This window comes from Rousettus aegyptiacus, unplaced genomic scaffold, assembly GCF_014176215.1.
Source record: "Rousettus aegyptiacus isolate mRouAeg1 unplaced genomic scaffold, mRouAeg1.p scaffold_m13_p_3, whole genome shotgun sequence".
NCBI classification, from domain to species: domain Eukaryota; kingdom Metazoa; phylum Chordata; class Mammalia; order Chiroptera; family Pteropodidae; genus Rousettus; species Rousettus aegyptiacus.
The window spans coordinates 136176939-136195562 of record NW_023416306.1 but is presented as its reverse complement, the minus strand read 5'-3'; the positions used below and the strand labels follow the sequence as shown (position 1 = coordinate 136195562).

The following is an 18624-nucleotide window of genomic DNA, read 5'->3' as shown; positions in this document are numbered from 1 at the left end:
CCATGAGTATTTTTTCCTTGCTTTTCTTTTTTTAAATTTATTGAGGTAACATTGGTTAATAACCATAGAGAAATTTCAGGTGTACATTATAATTTGACATCGTATGCTCTATTGCAGGCTCACCACTCCTAGGCTAGTTTCTTCATATTTTTTTTTAACAGTAGGGCATACATATATTTACACTATGTGTTCACCTTCCATAGTTAGATTTTTTCCTGTCACCACGTTATTTGACCCCCTTTATCCCGTCTAACTCTTCCCTCCCCTCACCCCTTACCATTTGGTAAACCACTAGTCCATTGTCCATGTCTATGAGTCTCTGTTTGTCCTGTTCGTTTGTTGCTTTTGGGTTTATGTCCCACATAAAAGTGATATCATGTGATTTTCAACTTTTTCTATCTGGATTATTTCGCTTAGCATGACTATCTCGAGGTCCATTCATGGCAATATTTCATCTCTTCTTATGGCTGAGTCTTATTCCATTTTATATATGTACCACAGCTTCTTTATCCAATCATCTATTGTAGGGCACTTTGTTTGCTTCCATGTCCTGGCCACTGTGAATAAGGCCGCTGTGAACATCGGTGTGCAAATATCTTTTCAGATATGGGTTTTCAAGTCTTTGGGGTAAATGCTCAGTAGAAGGATCATATTTTTTTTTAATTAAAAATATTAACTCAAGTATAAGAAAAGACTCGGAGGAAGTATACCAATGTTTTAAACAGTAGCTGCTTTTGAGTGGTAAACTAAAGATAATTTTTTTTGTGTGTATTTTTTTTCTATTATTTTTCTTTAATGGAAAATTAGTATGCTTATTGAAATAAAGACATTTTTTTTAGCTTTGTTAAAAACGTGATTGAGAAGCAATTAACATAGTACCAAGTAAGTTTTATATAGATAACAAACTTTTAAAACATTTTATTTTCATTTTCATTTTAGGCCAGAAATATACATACGGGAGAGCTGGCTGCAGTAAAAATTATCAAATTGGAGCCTGGTATGTATTAAAACTCTCAAGACAGTTTTTGAACACTTTTCTTGTGCAGTTCATAAATATAGGACTTACAAGCATTTACCATACATATTTCCTTTCTTGTTTCCCTTCTTTCAAAAGAAATCTTTATATGTTGTCAGAGCACTAGGATATCTCAAATATGATTAGATTAAATTGCATTGGAAGTTTTTAGTTAGATACAAGTTCGATATAATAGTTTTGTTGCTAAATAAAATTTGAAATATGCACATTCAAAAATTGGAAGACAAATCAACAGTGTTAAATTTTCTTTTAAGGTTATAGTGATTTTAATATTAATTTAATATTAACTTTTTTGAGAGTTTGATTAGGAAAGTATTCATTGATTTTTGGGGGGGATATTCAGTAATATTTGGGATAATGACATTTTATATTTCAGCTGTTCTCTGGCTGGTTGATTTAGGTTCAGTAATTCTTGTCTTAGCCTAATGCTTATTTATCTAACACTTCTTTCTGTCAGAAGACTGTTTTGAAACATACTAAGTAGTTTGCTTTGAAAACAAAACTATAAAACTTGAAACAATTTTATTAGCTTGATATTCTAAAAGTTTCTTTTTTTTCTTAATAATGGAATCTTTTTAAAAAAGTATTAGAATCGATGTTAGGCTCAGGTTTACTGCAAAGAATAGAAAATTCAGAAACGTGTAAAGAAGGAAATTAAAATAATTCATTATTTTACCACTCAGAATTATTATTGCCTTTTGGTGTATTTCCTTCCATTTTACTCCTATGTAAACACTTTACAAAGTTAACATATACTGCATACACTTTATGCTGTCTCCCACCAACATTACGTAAAGGACATATCCTAGGTCAGTAAATATTCTTTTTTTTACTGAGGCATAATTGACATTAAACATTATGTTAGTTTCAGGTATACAACATAATGATTCAATATTTGCATATACTGTGAAAAGATCACAATAAGCCTAGTTAATATCGGTCGCCATGCATTTACAGTTTTTTTTCTTTATGGTGAGAACTTTTAAGATGTACTTTCTTAGCAACTCTCAAATATGCAGTACAATATTATTAACTGTATTCACCATGCTATACATTATATCCCCATGACTTATTTATTTTATAGGAAGAAGTTCCTACTTTTGTATCTCTTCACCCGTTTTACCCACCTCCCCATCCCATCACTTTCAGTTCGCTCTCTGTATTAATGAGCTTGTTTGTTTGTTTTTTAGATTCCACATATATATATAGGTAGATCTGTTGCATTTTTAACAACTTCCTCAAGGCACATCTATATTGTTGCAGCTCAGTTTCTAATGAGAGCAGTAGTAGCTTTCTTTTCCTCCAAGTTTTTTTTTACTGTAGTAAAATACACATAACATAAAATTTACCATTGAAACCATTTTTAAGTGTACAGTTCACTGGTATAAAATACATTCATAATGTTGTGATACACATTACCACCATCCATCTCCAGAACACTTTTCATCTTGCTTGTAAAACTGAAATTTTGTTTCTAGTAAGCAATAACTTTCCATTCCCCTCTTCCCCCTAGTCCCTGGCAACCACCATCTATTTCCCATCTCTTGTGATATATATAGTATTTGTCTTTCTGTGACTGATTTATTTCACTTAGCATAATGTCCTTAAGGTTCATCCGTGTTGTCACATATGTCAGAATTTCCTTCCTTTTCAAGGTTGAATAATGTTCCATTGTATGTATATCCCACATTTTACTTATCCATTCATCTGTTGATGGACACTTGCTTCCACATCTTAGCTATTATAAACACTGCTGCTATAAACATGAGCATTCTTTAAGACCTTGCTTTCATTCTTTTGAGTATATACCTAGAAATGGAATTGTTAGATCATACGGTAATTCTATTTTTAATTTTTTGAGGGGCTACCATACTATTCTCCATAATGGCTGTACAATTTTACATTCCTTCCAATGGTGTCCAAGGGTTCCAGTTTCTCCAACACTTGTTATTTTTGTTTTGTTTGTTAAAGCAGCCATCCTAATGGGTTTATAGTTTTATTTGCATTTCCCTAATGAGTAGTTATGTCGAATATCTTTTCATGTATTTATTGGCCATTTGTATATCTGCTTTGGAGAAATGTGTATTCAAGTCCTTTGTCCATTCTTGAATTGGATTGTTTGTTTTTTGTCGTTGAGTTTAAAAATTATGTAGATATATTCTAGATATTAATCACTTATCAGACATGTAATTTGTATATATTTTATTCTGTGGGTTGCCTTTTTGTTGTTAGTAGGTTTTTTGATTCACAACATTTTTAAATTTTCATGAAGTATTCAATTTGTTGATTTTTTTCTTTTGTTGTCTGTCCTTTTGGTGTCATACTAAAGATAAGAGTTATCATTTTAGGTCTTACATTGAAATCTTTGATCCATTTTGAGTTAATTTTTTATATGGTGTTAGGTAAAGGTCCAATTTCATTCTTTTGCTTCTGGATATCCAGTTTTCAACAATTTCTTGAAAAGACTGTCCTTTCTCCTTTGAATGGTCTTAGCACATTTATCGAAAATTATTCGACCATCTAAGCAAGGTTTTTTTCTGGGCTCTTCTGTTTACCGATTACATATGTCTTTATACTACTATTAATACTGTTGTGATATTCTAGCTCTGTTCTTCTTTGTCAAGGTTCTTTTGGCTGTTGAGGGTCTCTTGAGTGTCCATGTAAATTTTAGGATTTATTTTTCTAGTTTTCAAAAGATGTCATTGGAATGAGGAGTAGTAACTTTTGATCAGATAGATGAATGGTTGATGATCTGTTTATTTGCTGCTTTATAAATTTAAACATGTAGAGTAATTGTGTGACCATAATTAGGCAAACAGTTTCTTAATCTGAGCAGTTAAAATGGTTTTATATTTCAAATATAATATTTTGATTATTATGTGTATGATTCATTAGAAAGATGCTACTGAGGTAGCATATACTTCAACACTTTAAGAATAAGCCTTCTGATGTAGCATAGTATCCTTTTTTCCTAGATAACAGAAATTGTTATAATAATACTCTTTTAGAGTCCCCTTAAGTTCCACCTAATAATTTTGCAGTTCTTACCAACAGAGCTCAAGGATTCCAATTTTTTCACATCCTTGCCAACACTTGTTTTTTTTTCTGTTTCCTAATGGATGTGAAGGGGTAGTATCTCACTGTAGCTTTTTTTTTTCCATTTAATTCCCTCCTCCCTCCCCCCAAATTTTCATCCTTGACCTATGGATGTTGCTGTTTCCCCTTAAGAACTGGATTTCCGAAGGCGGAGCGTCTCCTCCCACATGCTCATGATGTGCACCCAGGGCCTGGGCACCTCCAGGGCCTGGCACCCCAGGCGTACTCAGGGGGCCTGGCGCACCCCAGTGCCAGGCACACCTGGAGTATGGTCTGTGGCTCCGCCTTGGGCACAAACCCAGGACCTTCGGCATGTAAAGCAGAGGTGCTAACTACTACACTGTGGAGCCACCCCCTCATTGTAGTTTTTATTTTCATTTCCCCCATAGAATGATCTCCAAAATGTCACTATCACAAATTAAAGGAACATAACTAAGCAAGCATTTGCTTTCCTGGAGGAGTCACTTGAGCAAATATTCAAGTTATGTTCAAGGGACAGTTATAGTCCAGAAAAAGAATGGACTGGGTTTGGAGAGGAAAGAAAGATGTTTATCCTCTGCCTTGTTATAGCACCATTTCACTGTTTTGACTTGAGGGTCTGGCCTGCTTATGATTATAGTTCATATAATGAATTAATGAGTATATTTTTAAAATCCTACAATTCTGAATTCTCAATAAACCATAAAAAGTAAAATATATCATTATGCGATCCTATTATTTAACACATAAGGATTAATTTCTGGGACCATAAATTAAGCCTCTTTGAAAGGTCGGAATTTCTTACTGCCTTGCTTTGTAAAAGCTGCTGACTTTGAGTTCATTCATACAGAAAGATTGACTAATGTTTAAAATCTTTCTCCCAAAAGAATAATATAGAGGTTTAGTAAATGCTTGATGATTTATATTAGCATTTCACCATTTTTATATTCTGTTAATTGTCTATACTTGCGTTCTGCACAATTCTGTCAGGTTATTTGCCTTTTATGTTACTGATTTTTAAAGCCATATGCACTTTGAGAATAATGATTTCATATGTTTTAAGTTGTCCCCAGTTTGTCTTCTTTCTTCATACTCAGCTTATGGTACTTTTCTGTTTGAAAGTTGGTTTTTTTTCTTTTTTCATTTTAGATAAATTTGCTCCTATGTCTATTCCTCTCTTTCTCATACTTAAACCTTTTCTACTAGGAGGTTCTAAAACTATTTAACTCTAATTTGTTCTTGTTTTTTCCTTTTTTTCCTTCCAACATTCAGGTATTCCATTAGGCGCAATTTTGTTCTAAGGGGTGAAGGAGAGCTCTAGGTCTATTCAAATTGTTAGACAGTTTTCCAAAGCTGTTTACTATAAACTCTGTCTTTTATTCATAGATTCAAAATGCCTCAATTGTCATAAACTTATTTTCCGTGTAAGCATGAGTTTTATTTTCTGTTTCAGTGTATTTTTTTCTCTCCTATTTGTAATTTAGTATATTCTGTTTTTGATTACTCTTAACTTTTCATTGCATTTTATAATCTTCATTGCTTTTACTTTTCAGTTATTTCCTTTCTGTTTTTATAATTTTAATTTTTTTCCTAAGAGAACTTTAAAATCAAAGAAAAAAAAGCTTGCGAGATTAATTTAGAAGACTTGGCATATTGACAGTAATAAGGATTTTTTGTTATTCAGGCCTTCAGGAAAATACAGCTTTTGCCATGTAAATTTTCATATTTATGATTTTTTTGCTATTGTGAATGGCACTTTTTCCCCCTCTTAAACTTTCTATTTGGTTACTGTTGATATTTATGTAAGTCATTGATTTAATTTAATTTATTTTCTTTCTGGCAATTTTACAGAATTCATATTTTTCTGATAGTTTTTTCAGTTAATTTTTCATAATTTTTCTGATAGAATTATTACTTTCAGTGTTCTTTGATTCCCTTTTTGCATTGAATATAATGTTGTCTAACATTGATATTGCCAGTCTACCTTTTTTTTGTTTACATTTATATAACATATAACAAATAGGGAGAGCTACTATGCTTGGGCCTAATACTTTACTTTAATTCTTCCTGTTTTTTTTTTAATCTTTCATTAGTTTTTAGGTGTTTCTCTTAGGTGTTTCTTTTTTTAGTAAATGGGTCTATCACTATGTTATAGTTTAATGAGATATTTGATCTTCTGTTCTTGTGGGCTTTTATTTCTTATTCTTAATGTTTTTCGAAGGTTTAAAAAATTATGGCTAGAAGTTTATTTTTATTACTAATAATTTGAAAGGAACAGCCTATAATTTTATCAGAGGATGGCTTGTAAGACTTTGAATAATATACTTAAATTCGTGTTTTTGATTTATTAACTTGAAGAAACAGTCATTGATTTCCAGGATTTAAAAATGTTGAACTTTGCATATTTATACTCCCCATGCCTCTTCAGCTCTTTTTCATCAATTTTGAGACATTTGTTTATGTGGGGGGCGGTTAGCCTCAAACTTTTTGATTGTACTGGGACATAAGTGTGTGTTAGTCTGCATATTTTTTATTTTAAGAATTATAATGTATGACATAGGGAATTCAGTCAGCATTAATGTAATGGCTAGGTGTAGAGCCAGAGGAGAGAAAAAGCAATCAGGGGGATCATTTTATAAGCTATATAAATGTCTAACCAATGTACTGTATACTTGAAACTAACAATAACAATTTTTTTTTTATCCATCCCCCCCCCCCCCCACACACACACACACTTTCTCCTGGTTGCCATTTCCCTTTAAGAACTGGATCTGTGAAGGCAGGGCATCTCCTCCCATGTGCTTGCAGCACGTACCCCAGGGCCTGGCACACCAGGGGGGCCTGGCGCACCTGGGGTATGGACTGTAGCTCCACTAAGGCTTGAATCCAGGACTTTATGTGTGTAAAGCAGACATGCTAACCACTACTCTGGAATCACCCCAATAACAATTTTTTAAAAAGTATTTTGTCTGGTGCCATGTCCTTGCCATTCTGACTTATTTTGTATCAGCTATTGATAGGTTGGATCATATAGGTATTAGGAATAATATATATTAAATCCACAAATTGATTATTCTTCCCAAACCTGCTCCTCCCTCAATCCTCTCCATTTTGCCAAGCAGTTACTAGGCTTTGCCCTTGACTTCTTTCTTTAATTTGCACTCCAGAGTCAGTCAGCAAGTTCCTTCAACTCCATATCCAAAACATGTCCTGCATCCAAGTACTTCTCTTTATTGCCATCTCCACCCTTCTTGTGTATCTATTTCCTCTCCCATACCTCCCATCTGCCACCATCTAGTTTCTACAACGCTACCAGAGTGATCTTTTTGAAAAACAAATCATAGTGCTCTCCTGCTTAAACCTTTGTGGAGCTTCCAAACCCACTTAGAATGATATTCAGACCTTCAGCCCTGCTTATAAAATCCTACATGATCTGCTCTACTTCTTTTGTGTTCATCGTATATCTTTTCAAATTCTCTGCCTCTATTTTCTTTTTATTTAAGCAGTATGAGATTAAACTAGCCTTTCCATTCTTTCTCAAGTACCGTTTTTTGTGATATTTGCTCAGAAGACTCTTGGTCATACTTTCTATACACACACACATATATATGTGTATTTGTTTAAGGTCTGTCTCTCTCTCTCCTAGAATGCAAGATCCATGAAAACAGTGATTTGTCTTCATGTTATATTTCAACACTTGGAACACAATAGGCACATAGCGGGTACTCGATAAAACAGTCTTTGTACAAGTGAATATTATAAATGCCTTTGAATAAGAATGACTAATTGACTAGGTATAAAATTATTGCTCACACATTTTTCTACCACTCAAAAAATCTATAGACATTTACTCCCTTGAATATTGTTAGAGAAAACTGTAAGGCAGGCCTGATAATTTTCATCTTATAGGTGCTTCTGCCTGATTTCAGCACCAATATAGTATATCTTCTCTAAGCTGTGATGTTCAGCAAGTAAGACCTTAATATTTATTTTATTTTTAGATTTTAATCCATGGTTAATAATAATTATAATTTTAAAAATTAGTAAGGAGCAACTGTAAAATTAGTTACCTGAGAAATAAGCTTTCCTTATAGTTTAAATATATACTTTTCAGTAAATAGTTTCATTCATTTTCATCCTCTCTGCTTTAGAATTTGAGAAATTGATCATCCATTAAGTGATTGATTTTATTCATTTGCATTGTTTCATTACATTGTATATCTGTTTTCTTTTTTCTTTTTTTTGCCTTAAAAAATTCTTTTTTCTATACAACCATAGATTTTTATACTATGATTTTTTTTAGCATTTTCAGTAAAGCCAGAGGTGATGGCGTTTTTCACATTTCTGAAACAGACTTAAAGAAATGTTTAGGTCAAAAATATGATGGTATGTTAAAGAATTTTCCCAACATGTGGTTCAGATACTTCAGATAATTCTGGAGACAGATATATTTCAGAAATGAATTCTTAACTATATTCTGCAGCTTTTTAAAAAATTACACTAAAGCCAATGTAATACAGAAGTGTTTCCTTGTATTGATTTAACAGATGAACTGGTTTAGAGTTGTATTTAGACATGAGAAGATAATTATTTGCCAATATGACTTAGAAAAAGCCTTTCGTCTGACAAAATATAAACAAGATGTTTTAAGTGAATGAAATAGCAGCTGTAAACTTAATACTTTTCACCCCAGTTAAAAATAGATTATTAAAGTATATAGTAATTGTAGAGTCCTGAATTTTAGTCTGTATGTACCGACTTGCCCCTGGAAATTTAATTTAATTTAATTATATTTAAAATTTTACTGAAAAACAAATTGTTTTTCAGGCTTTTCCTAATACTCATAAAAATTCTAAAGTGAACATTAGAGTTAAAAATAAAAATAGATTAGCACGGAGAATTATTTTTATAATTCACCATAAAAATAATTGAAAAAGAAATGAATCAGCTTTCTTTCCTATGTTGCCTATTTTTTTCTTTTCTTTAAATAAATTTTTTTATTTAAATTAGTTTCAAGTATGCAGTACATTAGTTAAACATCTATAATGTTCATAAAACGATCCCCCCAATTGCTCCCTCCCTCCCCTGGCCCTTCGCTTAGCATCATATTAATGCTAACTACATTTCCTCTACTTTTGTTGGTCTTCATATACATAGGCAAATGATGATTTTCAAGAATGATTTATCTCATTTTAATAGTAGATACTTACGAAATTTAGGCAACATCTTACGAATGTTGACATTCAAATAGTGGGCTTACCAGTGATTAGTATTGAAAATAAACAATAGCAGTGATACCATTTTTATTTTTAGTTGCATTTTCCATCTCTTTGTCAGGCATCAGAACTGCCCGAGAAAAGCAGGCAGGTATTTTGATGATGTTTGTCACCATGTTTTCCTGTCTGTGTCTGAATTTCAGCCTGCCCTCTAACTCATTTTGCAGATGTTCATTTTGCTCAAACAAGTCTGTAGCTAGTGGCAGCCGACAGCAGAACAGGAACATGATTCTTGGGAAAGTAAATCATCAGAATCCTATTTTGTCTTCCCTTTTCTTCTCTCCTTCCATCTTCCCTCTTTTATTGTGAAATGGTATGATAGTATTTTAAAGTTATGCAAATTATAGTTTAGTGAAAACTGTGAGTTTTGCTAACTGGGATGGAATTTATCAAAATCATCACCCAGAGTGATTAATGCAGTACACTTTTGTTTCCTTGCTTGTTTTAAAAAATGCTAAATTGAAATATCCATAAAATAGTTGAGTATGTTTAAATAAAATAACAAGTTAAATATATTTCATTAATGTAGACAGTTTTTAAAATAGGTAAGAATCTTTAAATATCTGAATAGATGTGTGAAACCTTTCTCAGTTGTTTTGTAATACCTCATCTTGTTTCCTGGAACTATAAGCAGAGAAAGTAGAGTAAATTTTTAATAAGTCAAGAAATCTATAAAGATTTAAACAGCCATTAGTTTGCCTTGTTAATATTTTTGAAAGAAATCTCCAGGTAGGAGTTTGGGCCAAATAGGACAAATGTCAGCTATTCTGGTTAAGTGCTATCTCCTTGCTTTTCAGTATTTACTTCTGTTTATAAAATCTAATAATCTTGATTTTTAAAAAATAGTCTGTAAAGTAAAATATTGGCACCCTATCTTCACTATTTGGAAAGTTCAAGTCTGAATTAGTAGAAAATGTTAATTTTCTACAGATCACCACCAAAAATGTCCTTTTATTGTTTTTAAATAATAGATACAGAAAACTAGTAAAGGCTAAAGAGACATTTTCTACTATTTAATAGGTAAAAATCACTTGTAATGCTAGGGTCTTTTGTTTCTGTTAGATGCAAATTTGCTTTTGAACACAAAATAAAATTGAAATTAAGATATTTTTTATTACTAAATAATAAAAAAGATGAACTTCAATGTTAGGTTCTAAATTAATTTAAAACTGTTAAGCGAGTTTTCAGAATCTAAGATAGGCATCCCAAAGAAAATGTTTTGTTAGAAGTGACTGTTCTATTTATGGTCTATATTTATTTTGTTTAATGGAAAAATTTCGTATTTTCTAAGTGCTAGCCAAAACTGTCAAATTGACAAGATTACTACCATAGTGTCACTATATTTTATTTCTAGCTTACCCAGATAAAAATCCTTTTGGGGTCCCAGCATTTTGCAGGGCGATAACTCTTCACCTAGAATGGATCTTAGATTTTGTCTCCTATCCTTTGTGCCTTATGTGAAGAACATAAAAGGCAAGTCACAATTTTATTTGGTTCAAAATAGTTTCCTCAAGATTTGAGCCCACCTCTCTAAGGTCCGGCCTATTTCTCTAGGTTTTAGCATCTATTATTCCTTACTTTCTTACAAGATAATCTAATCTCTCAGTTTCCTCATCTATGTATGAGTATATAGTAAAACTGCAGAGGATTATTTTGAGAAAAAAGTTAATATTTCTAAGATCATATTATGTGCCATATAAGTATCTGTTATTATCTCTACTACACTGTGATATTTTTAAAAATTTACTGCAATAAAAAATAATTTAAAATGACATGAATGTAGCCTAATTTATCTAACCACTTCAGTACAGTTGGATGTTCAAGTTTAAAAATACACTTTTTAAGTATGTTTTAAAAATAAAAATGCAGAAACTTAAAATTTTTGATATCATATACAATACAAAAAGTAGATCTTTAAATGAATATTTGCAATATCAAGCAATGGTAAAAGCCTTTTGTACTAATAAGTACTAAATACATTTCTAAAGTTCATATAATCAATGCTAAAAATAGATACAAAGGGAATCCTGATTTTACTGTACAACTAATTAGGCATTTTTCAGAAAACCAATTAGTCCAGTGCTCACTATTGTCAGGTAATTTTCAAATGTCCATGAAAATATAGTGACACTATGGTAGCAGTCTGTACTTTGCATCTCTGTAACTGTATTTATAACTGCCAGTGATGCTGAATGTATTTTCATGTGTCTATTTGCCATCTGTATGTCCTCTTTGGAGAAATGTCTATTCGTGTTCTTTTGCCTATTTCCCCCCCGCCCAACATTTCACCACATATATTTCTTATGCAGTCTAAGCTGAGAATGCCATGTAAATGGTTCACTGTGAAATGTAGCAGTTTAATTTTTCTCCATTCGGAATAAGAAACAAAACTGTATGATCTCATTTCTATTAACTTTTGAAGGTTTATAACAGTTAAGGTATTTTTGCTTCTATGTATAAATGTTAAAAATACCATTTTTTTCCTCACAAAATATAAAAGCAACCAATTTCATTGTTGAGTAAAACTAAACACTGAGATTCTTGTTTAAATTAGTCCAAAGTAGCATGCAGGTACTTAGTTGTAGGCTGCTGCTCTGACACCATGATAAACCAAAGGGAAAGGTTGGGTCTGGTTTTGTTTTGGTTTTCTTTTCAATATCCAGTGCTCATGGATTAAGTTCTGGAAGAGTTCCGTTATAAGGCAGGGATCTGTTTGGATTCCACCACAAATATGCTCCTTGCATTGGATGCTGGAGGCTGAGGCACATTTTACTGGACCCATGTCGACTACCATTTTTAATAGTCATCAAGGTCAAAAAATTTGTGGTCTCCTCCTTGGTATTAAATTCCCTGGAAATCAACTCAGTAACACAAGATACCTCCAGTTTCACCAAATTCGTTCACCAACTGGGATCCTTCTTGTAACTTATCTGTGAAAATTTACAAATTTTTACAGTTGTTAGCAAATCATTCCAGCAGGGGCATCCTCTCAATTAGTTCATGTTCTTGTCCTGTCGCTTTGTGAGATGAGATTTATCCTTTCGTCCTGGAGTTAGAGAATTTTCTCTTCCGTGCTTTGCCCTGCCCATTTTTTAATCAGATTTTTTTTTTTTTATGTTAAGCTGTATGAGTTCTTTATACGTATTTTGCATATTAACCCCTTATTGAACATATCATTTGCAGATATTTTCTCCTATCCAGTAGATTGCCTTTTTGTTGTATTAATGGTTTCCTTTTTGGTACAAAAGGTTTTTAGGTTGATATAGTCCCATTTATTTATTTTTGCTTTTGACTTTACCCTAGGAGACATATTCAAAAAAATATTGGTAAGACAATTGTTGAAGAGTTTATTGACTTTTTTTTTCTAGGAGTTTTATGGTTTCGGGTCTTACATTTAAGTCTCTAATCTATATTGAGTTTATTTTCGTAAGCATTGTAATATAGCTTACTATCAGACAACATCATACTTCCAATTTTGTTCTTTTTCAATATTGCTTTGGCTATTTGGGGTCTTCTTGGGTTTCAATATAAATTTTAGGATTATTTGTTCTAGTTCTGTGAAAAGTGCATTGGTATTTTGATAGGGATTTTATTGAATCTGTAGACTGCTTTGGGTAGTGTGGACATGTTAACAATGTTAGTTCTTCCTACCATGAGCTCAATGTATTCTCCCATTTATGTGTGTCATCTTCAGTTGCTTCCTTTAGTGTCTTAATAGTTTTAACTTCCTTGGTTAAATTTATTCTTAGGTATTTAATTTTTTGGATGCAATTGTAAATGAGATTGTTTTCTTAATTTCTCTTTCTGATAGTTTATTTTTGATGTATAAAAATGCAACCCATTTCTGAATATTTTGTATCTTGCTACTTTACCAAATTCGTTTATTAGTTCTAAGATTTTTTTTGGTAGAATCTGTGGAGTTCTCTATATATAGTATTGTGTTATCCGCAAACAATGTCAGTAAATATTGCTTGTTTTGAATTGGAGTCACACTATGTTTGTGGCTTTACAAGCCTTGATTTTTTAGTTGCAGATGTCGTGTAAGACAGTGGTCCCCAACCTTTTTGGCAGCAGGGACCGGTGCTCCTATGAGGAGAATCCGATCGATGCCTGATGATCTGAGGTGGAGCTGAGGCGGTGATGCTAGCATTGGGGAGCGGCTGCAAATACAGATGAGGCTTCGCTCTCTTGCCCACCGCTCACCTCCTGCTGTGCGGCCCAGTTCTTAAGGTCACAGACCACTACCAGTCCACAGCCTGGGAGTTGGGGACCCCTGTTGTAAGGTAGTATACCTAGTAGAAACTAATGTAGTCTCTCACCTTTAACTCAAGCTTCCGAGAATTCCTGCAAATAAAGTTCCAAGAAATAAGAGCTCTGAATCAAAAATCACAAAAGACACAAGGAATAAAGGTGCCTTGAGCAAAAACCAGCAGAACCAACAGGACAGACCCATGAAGACATCAGATTTTGGAATTATATATTCTATATATTGATTAGACCAATAAAAGAATGATTTGAAATTATCGAGGAAAAAGAAACTTGTTAAAGATAAGCAGATTTGAAAAAATAACCAAATTGATCTTCCAAAAGTGAAAAATAGTTACAGATTTAAAATTTAGTATATGTAACAACTTAGACATAGCTGAAGAGGGAATGAAGAAACTGTGCAAAATATAGCATAGAGAAGCAAAGAGATAAAAAATATGAAAGAATATAAAATACGTGAAGACAGAGTGAAAAGATCTAACAGATCTCATCGGGGTAGAGATACAATTGGGCAAAGGCAATATTTGAAGTATTTATGTTGAAATTTTTTTCAGAATTGATAGAAAAACCAAATATTTAAGAACAAATAAAAAGAAACGCACATGTGTATGAATAGTAGTAAAACTGAAGAATACTAAAAACAAATGACCATTAAATCAGCTAGAGAAGGAAGACATTAAGTACAGAGAAAAGACAATGTATTAAGACTTAAGAGTAGCTTATCAAAATTATGAAGAGAAAGAATACAGTGAATATTTTCAAAGAGCTGAAAGAAAAGGACTGTCAATGAAAATACATTTCAGTAATGAAGCTTAAATAAAGGCATTTTCAGACAAATTAATAGTATATGGTACCGGTAGACCCACACTAAAGCAAAGTCTAAAACATCAAAAAAAGGAATGTGATCCCAGATGGTGAGGTGGGTTTGAAAAAAGTAAGGAAAAGCAAATAAAATGATAACTATGAATAAATCTTTTTGAAAAGACAACATACCTTTGTGAATTAATGAAGACAGCGTTTTGTGAGGCTCTGGAAAAGAACTAAAATTCTGGCCTACAAAAGCATGTGAGTTGGGAAGAGGTAATAGAGTTAAAGCATTCCAAGATTATTTTATTGTTTAAGAGTATAATGAAGATATGACTTATGTGTAGCCTTTACTGAGGGAAGTTCTCTTGACAACATGTCCTATTCCCACTCAAAGAGGTGTTTTTTCCTCTTTCCATCCAGATATTTTTTATATACCACTCTGCATACATCTGTTTTGGATGGCCTCCATTGATCCCCTTCTATTAGCAGACTATTAAGAAATAATTTTTTTTTCTTACTCTTTAGAAACTATTTGGTACATGCTGAAGTAAAGTTTTAATTATGGTGCACTTTTAAAGGTATATGTAATCATTTATGTAATACATGTTTTCCAAATTTATAAATAAAAGCTAGATTTTCTTCATTGATTTTTACTCAGATATTTATTGTTGGAAAATTGTACCCTTATTTGGTTTATCTAATTCTTTAAAATTATTAGCATACTATATTCTTTAACTGAATGATTATCAACTAACATTTATATGAAAGGACTGTTGAAAAGAGTACCGAAGTGATTATAAATTTGTCGTGCATTAAACTACATATATATAGAAATCACATCTGTAATGATTGATTCTTCGAAAGGTGTTTTATGACATGCAGAAAATATTTAAGGCTTTATTTTGACTCTGAATTGAAAATTGGAAATATAGATTGGAAAAAATATCTCTGATTTGTATGAGATGTTTGTTTGAAGACCTCATTTCTTAGTTTTTCCTTCTTAGCCTTGTATGTTTTTCTAAGATGACTTTAAGTTAGAGCCAGAGCCTATCTGGACACCACTGGTTTTGAACATGGAGTTGCTTTAGGTTCATTTTGTAATGGTCAAAAAACCATTACAAACCAGTGTCTAACAATGATGTCCTAATAAGGAACACTTTTGTTTGAATCTTTCTCGTCTCCAATATATAGTAATATTGCTGTTGCATTTATTCTGTGCCTAACATTGTATTCAATGCTCTACATATATCACCTTTCTCACAATATTCTTAACTGAGGAAATCACATAACAGAAACATGGGGGACATGAGAATTTGTTACAAAAATGGCCAGCAGCTTGGTATTAGTAAAATGTAGAGAATGCTTAGGAAAGTGGTAGATAAGGAAACTAAATAGGTAGAATTAATCCAGATGCTACTGAACAGATTCAGCTGTAGCTCAGAAGGGCTATGTTGTCCAAGTTACATTGCTAGTGAATGGCCATGTCAGAATTGAATCCAGGTATGTCTTAACTTCTACATTATATTGCCTTTATATAATACACATGCAATCATTTTATCTCAATTCACAAGCTCCTTTTACTGAAATTAAACACTATTTCTATTTAAAAGGAAGTTTGGTGGTGACAGTATTATTTTAGGTAGTATTCCTATCATCATAAAATTTCCATAAATAACCAATATTTCATTTTAATATAGAATTTTCTATTTGAATAACTCAAACAGCTTTGTGATAGACAAATTGGAAAATGCAAATAAGAAAAGAAGCAAAATTACTTTTAATTTTACCACCCAGACATAAACATTAGTTTTTGATATATTTTTCCTATATACATATATACTTACATAATTATATAAAATACCTCTTTTGACTTAGTATATCATGAACATATTTTCATGTTAAAACATGTTTTATCTAGATTGTAATATCTATAACTGTACCATAAGTTATTTAACCATTCTTTCATTATTAAGTCACACCCTAGGGAACATCCATCTCTGCATATCTAAAGAAAAAAATTTTTGAAATGAAATTATGAGCTCAAAGATTTTCTATAAAGCTTCTGGCTTTATAGAAGGAATGTACCTGTTTCATTCCCATTGAAGTATTAAGAATGTCTAATTCCTCATCTCTAATGTTTATCAAATATTTATTGTAAAGTTTTCCTTCCTTCTTTCTCATATATAGAGACTCAAAATATAACATGGTGACCAAGTTATTATCATTTTGTTTTTCAGGAGATGATTTTTCTTTGATTCAACAAGAAATTTTTATGGTTAAAGAATGTAAACATTGCAATATTGTTGCCTACTTTGGGAGTTATCTCAGGTAAAAAACAAAAGCATCTGTTTCTCTTTGTATGTTATATTTCTTTGCTACCACTCTCCCTCCCTTCATGTCAGTGCTGTTGAGGCATATAATTTTTTTTCCCCGCCTACAGCACCTGGTCTTCCTAGGTGGTCTCCCATCCAAGTACTAACCAGGCCCGACCCTGCTTAGCTTCTGAGTTCAGACAGGCATGTTCAGGGTGGCATGGACGTAGACTCATATAAATAAATTTTTTTAATTATGTTTTCTAAAGTTCTAAAATTTTTCAGGTTTCTTATGGGTTTTTGTAATATTAATAGTGACACCTCCATTTATGCAGTTATGCCTTATCTGGCAACCTTAATGAAATATTATGAATGTGATTACAAGTAAGTGTTTTAGCTTATAAAAGTGATAATATTCTAAATCTTATAAGATGGAAACAAAGCTGAAGTTAATATGCTTTCTATATCTTGAAAAAGAGATTGCAGGGCAGTTTCCTGTTACGTTCTGTAATCCATCCTAAATCCTGGTATGCTGAAGAGTGAAGGCTTCAGGGTATGTCAGTGATTGAGAATTACTAGCTAATATAATTTTCTTTCTCTTTCATATTAGTCGGGAAAAACTATGGATTTGTATGGAATACTGTGGTGGTGGATCACTTCAGGATATTTATCATGGTACTGTTAATTTGTCTTTATATTTTAAAACTAACTTTGACTTTAATGATTGTTATTTGATATGTCTAGTTAACCAGGGATATTAACAGGTAGATTTACTATTTTACATTCTTCTATTCTGGAATATTGCATAAAAGAAATCAAAATTTAATTTTTTGTTGGTTATTCAGTTAAATTTACTGGAACTTGAACTGAGAAATTCAAGAATACTTGAAAAGTCCAAATTTTACTTTATAGATGTAGTCTTTAGGAAAGTATTTTACCTATAAATGTACCTGTCTGAGCTTTCTTGTAAATAAGAATTGGAAGGAGAGGGATAACTCTCACGTAAAAGGAAATTACATATCTATCTTAATAATTTAACCTGCTAACTAGGAAAGCAATTTAGTTGCTATAATATTTCTGTATTAAAAAATACATATTTTTTAAAATATGGAATATTTAGCATTCTTTTAATTTAGGCAGTTTTTTGAGTTGGATATGATTTTAACCCATAATAGTATTTAGAAATAGTTCTTATTTTAGCTCTACAGTTTAGCTTCCAATTTGTTTTGTTGACAATTTTCATAATTTCTAGAGTTTATAAGACTAAGCATAGATTCCATAAAATACCTTTAATTTAACTGGATATGGGATAATAAAACTCCCATTGTACTATGCATTGGATAATTTATTAAGAATCATGTATTTTTAAACATTTAAGAAGTATTTTTAAACATTCTATGCTGAAATCTTTATATTGACAGTCTTATCAAATTTCATGCAGTTTATAAATTTACAAGTGCAATTTACTAATGCAGCCATAGTAGAGGTAAAAATAAGTGCTATTCCAGTTTAAATAGTATTTGTAGCTTATAGAAATTGAATTTTTTAAATGTCAACCAATAGAGCATTGGTTAAATATACACTGCATCTATAATACGGAATGTGATGAAGCACTTAAAAAGATGAAGTATCTCCATTTATATTGACCTGGGTATATCTCTCCAAGGCCTTTTTTAAATGGAAAAAATGAATCATGAAAAAATATGTATAGCATAATTGATCACACTGAGACTTTTTAAAATTATATTTTTAAAAGTATGCCTATGAATGTAAATGTACAGCAAAATAAAATACATATCAATTTAATAAGTCATTAATTGAAGTGGGACTCATAAGTAAAAGTTTAAATTAT

At 31.8% G+C, this 18624-nt stretch overlaps 1 protein-coding gene and 1 pseudogene across 2 annotated transcripts in view; one reads left to right on the top strand and one right to left on the bottom strand.

The window, feature by feature from the left end:
* The window catches only part of MAP4K5 (mitogen-activated protein kinase kinase kinase kinase 5), a 90991-nt gene that overhangs the window by 20226 nt on the left and 52141 nt on the right, over nucleotides 1–18624 (top strand). For both annotated transcript variants that reach the window (XM_016145789.2, XM_016145788.2), the window contains exons 3-5: nucleotides 940–997; nucleotides 16698–16788; nucleotides 17383–17447. In XM_016145789.2, coding sequence (XP_016001275.1) covers nucleotides 940–997; nucleotides 16698–16788; nucleotides 17383–17447 — 214 coding nt within the window. The remainder of the gene's footprint in view (nucleotides 1–939; nucleotides 998–16697; nucleotides 16789–17382; nucleotides 17448–18624) is intronic.
* Nucleotides 16892–17004, bottom strand: LOC118601505 (annotated as a pseudogene).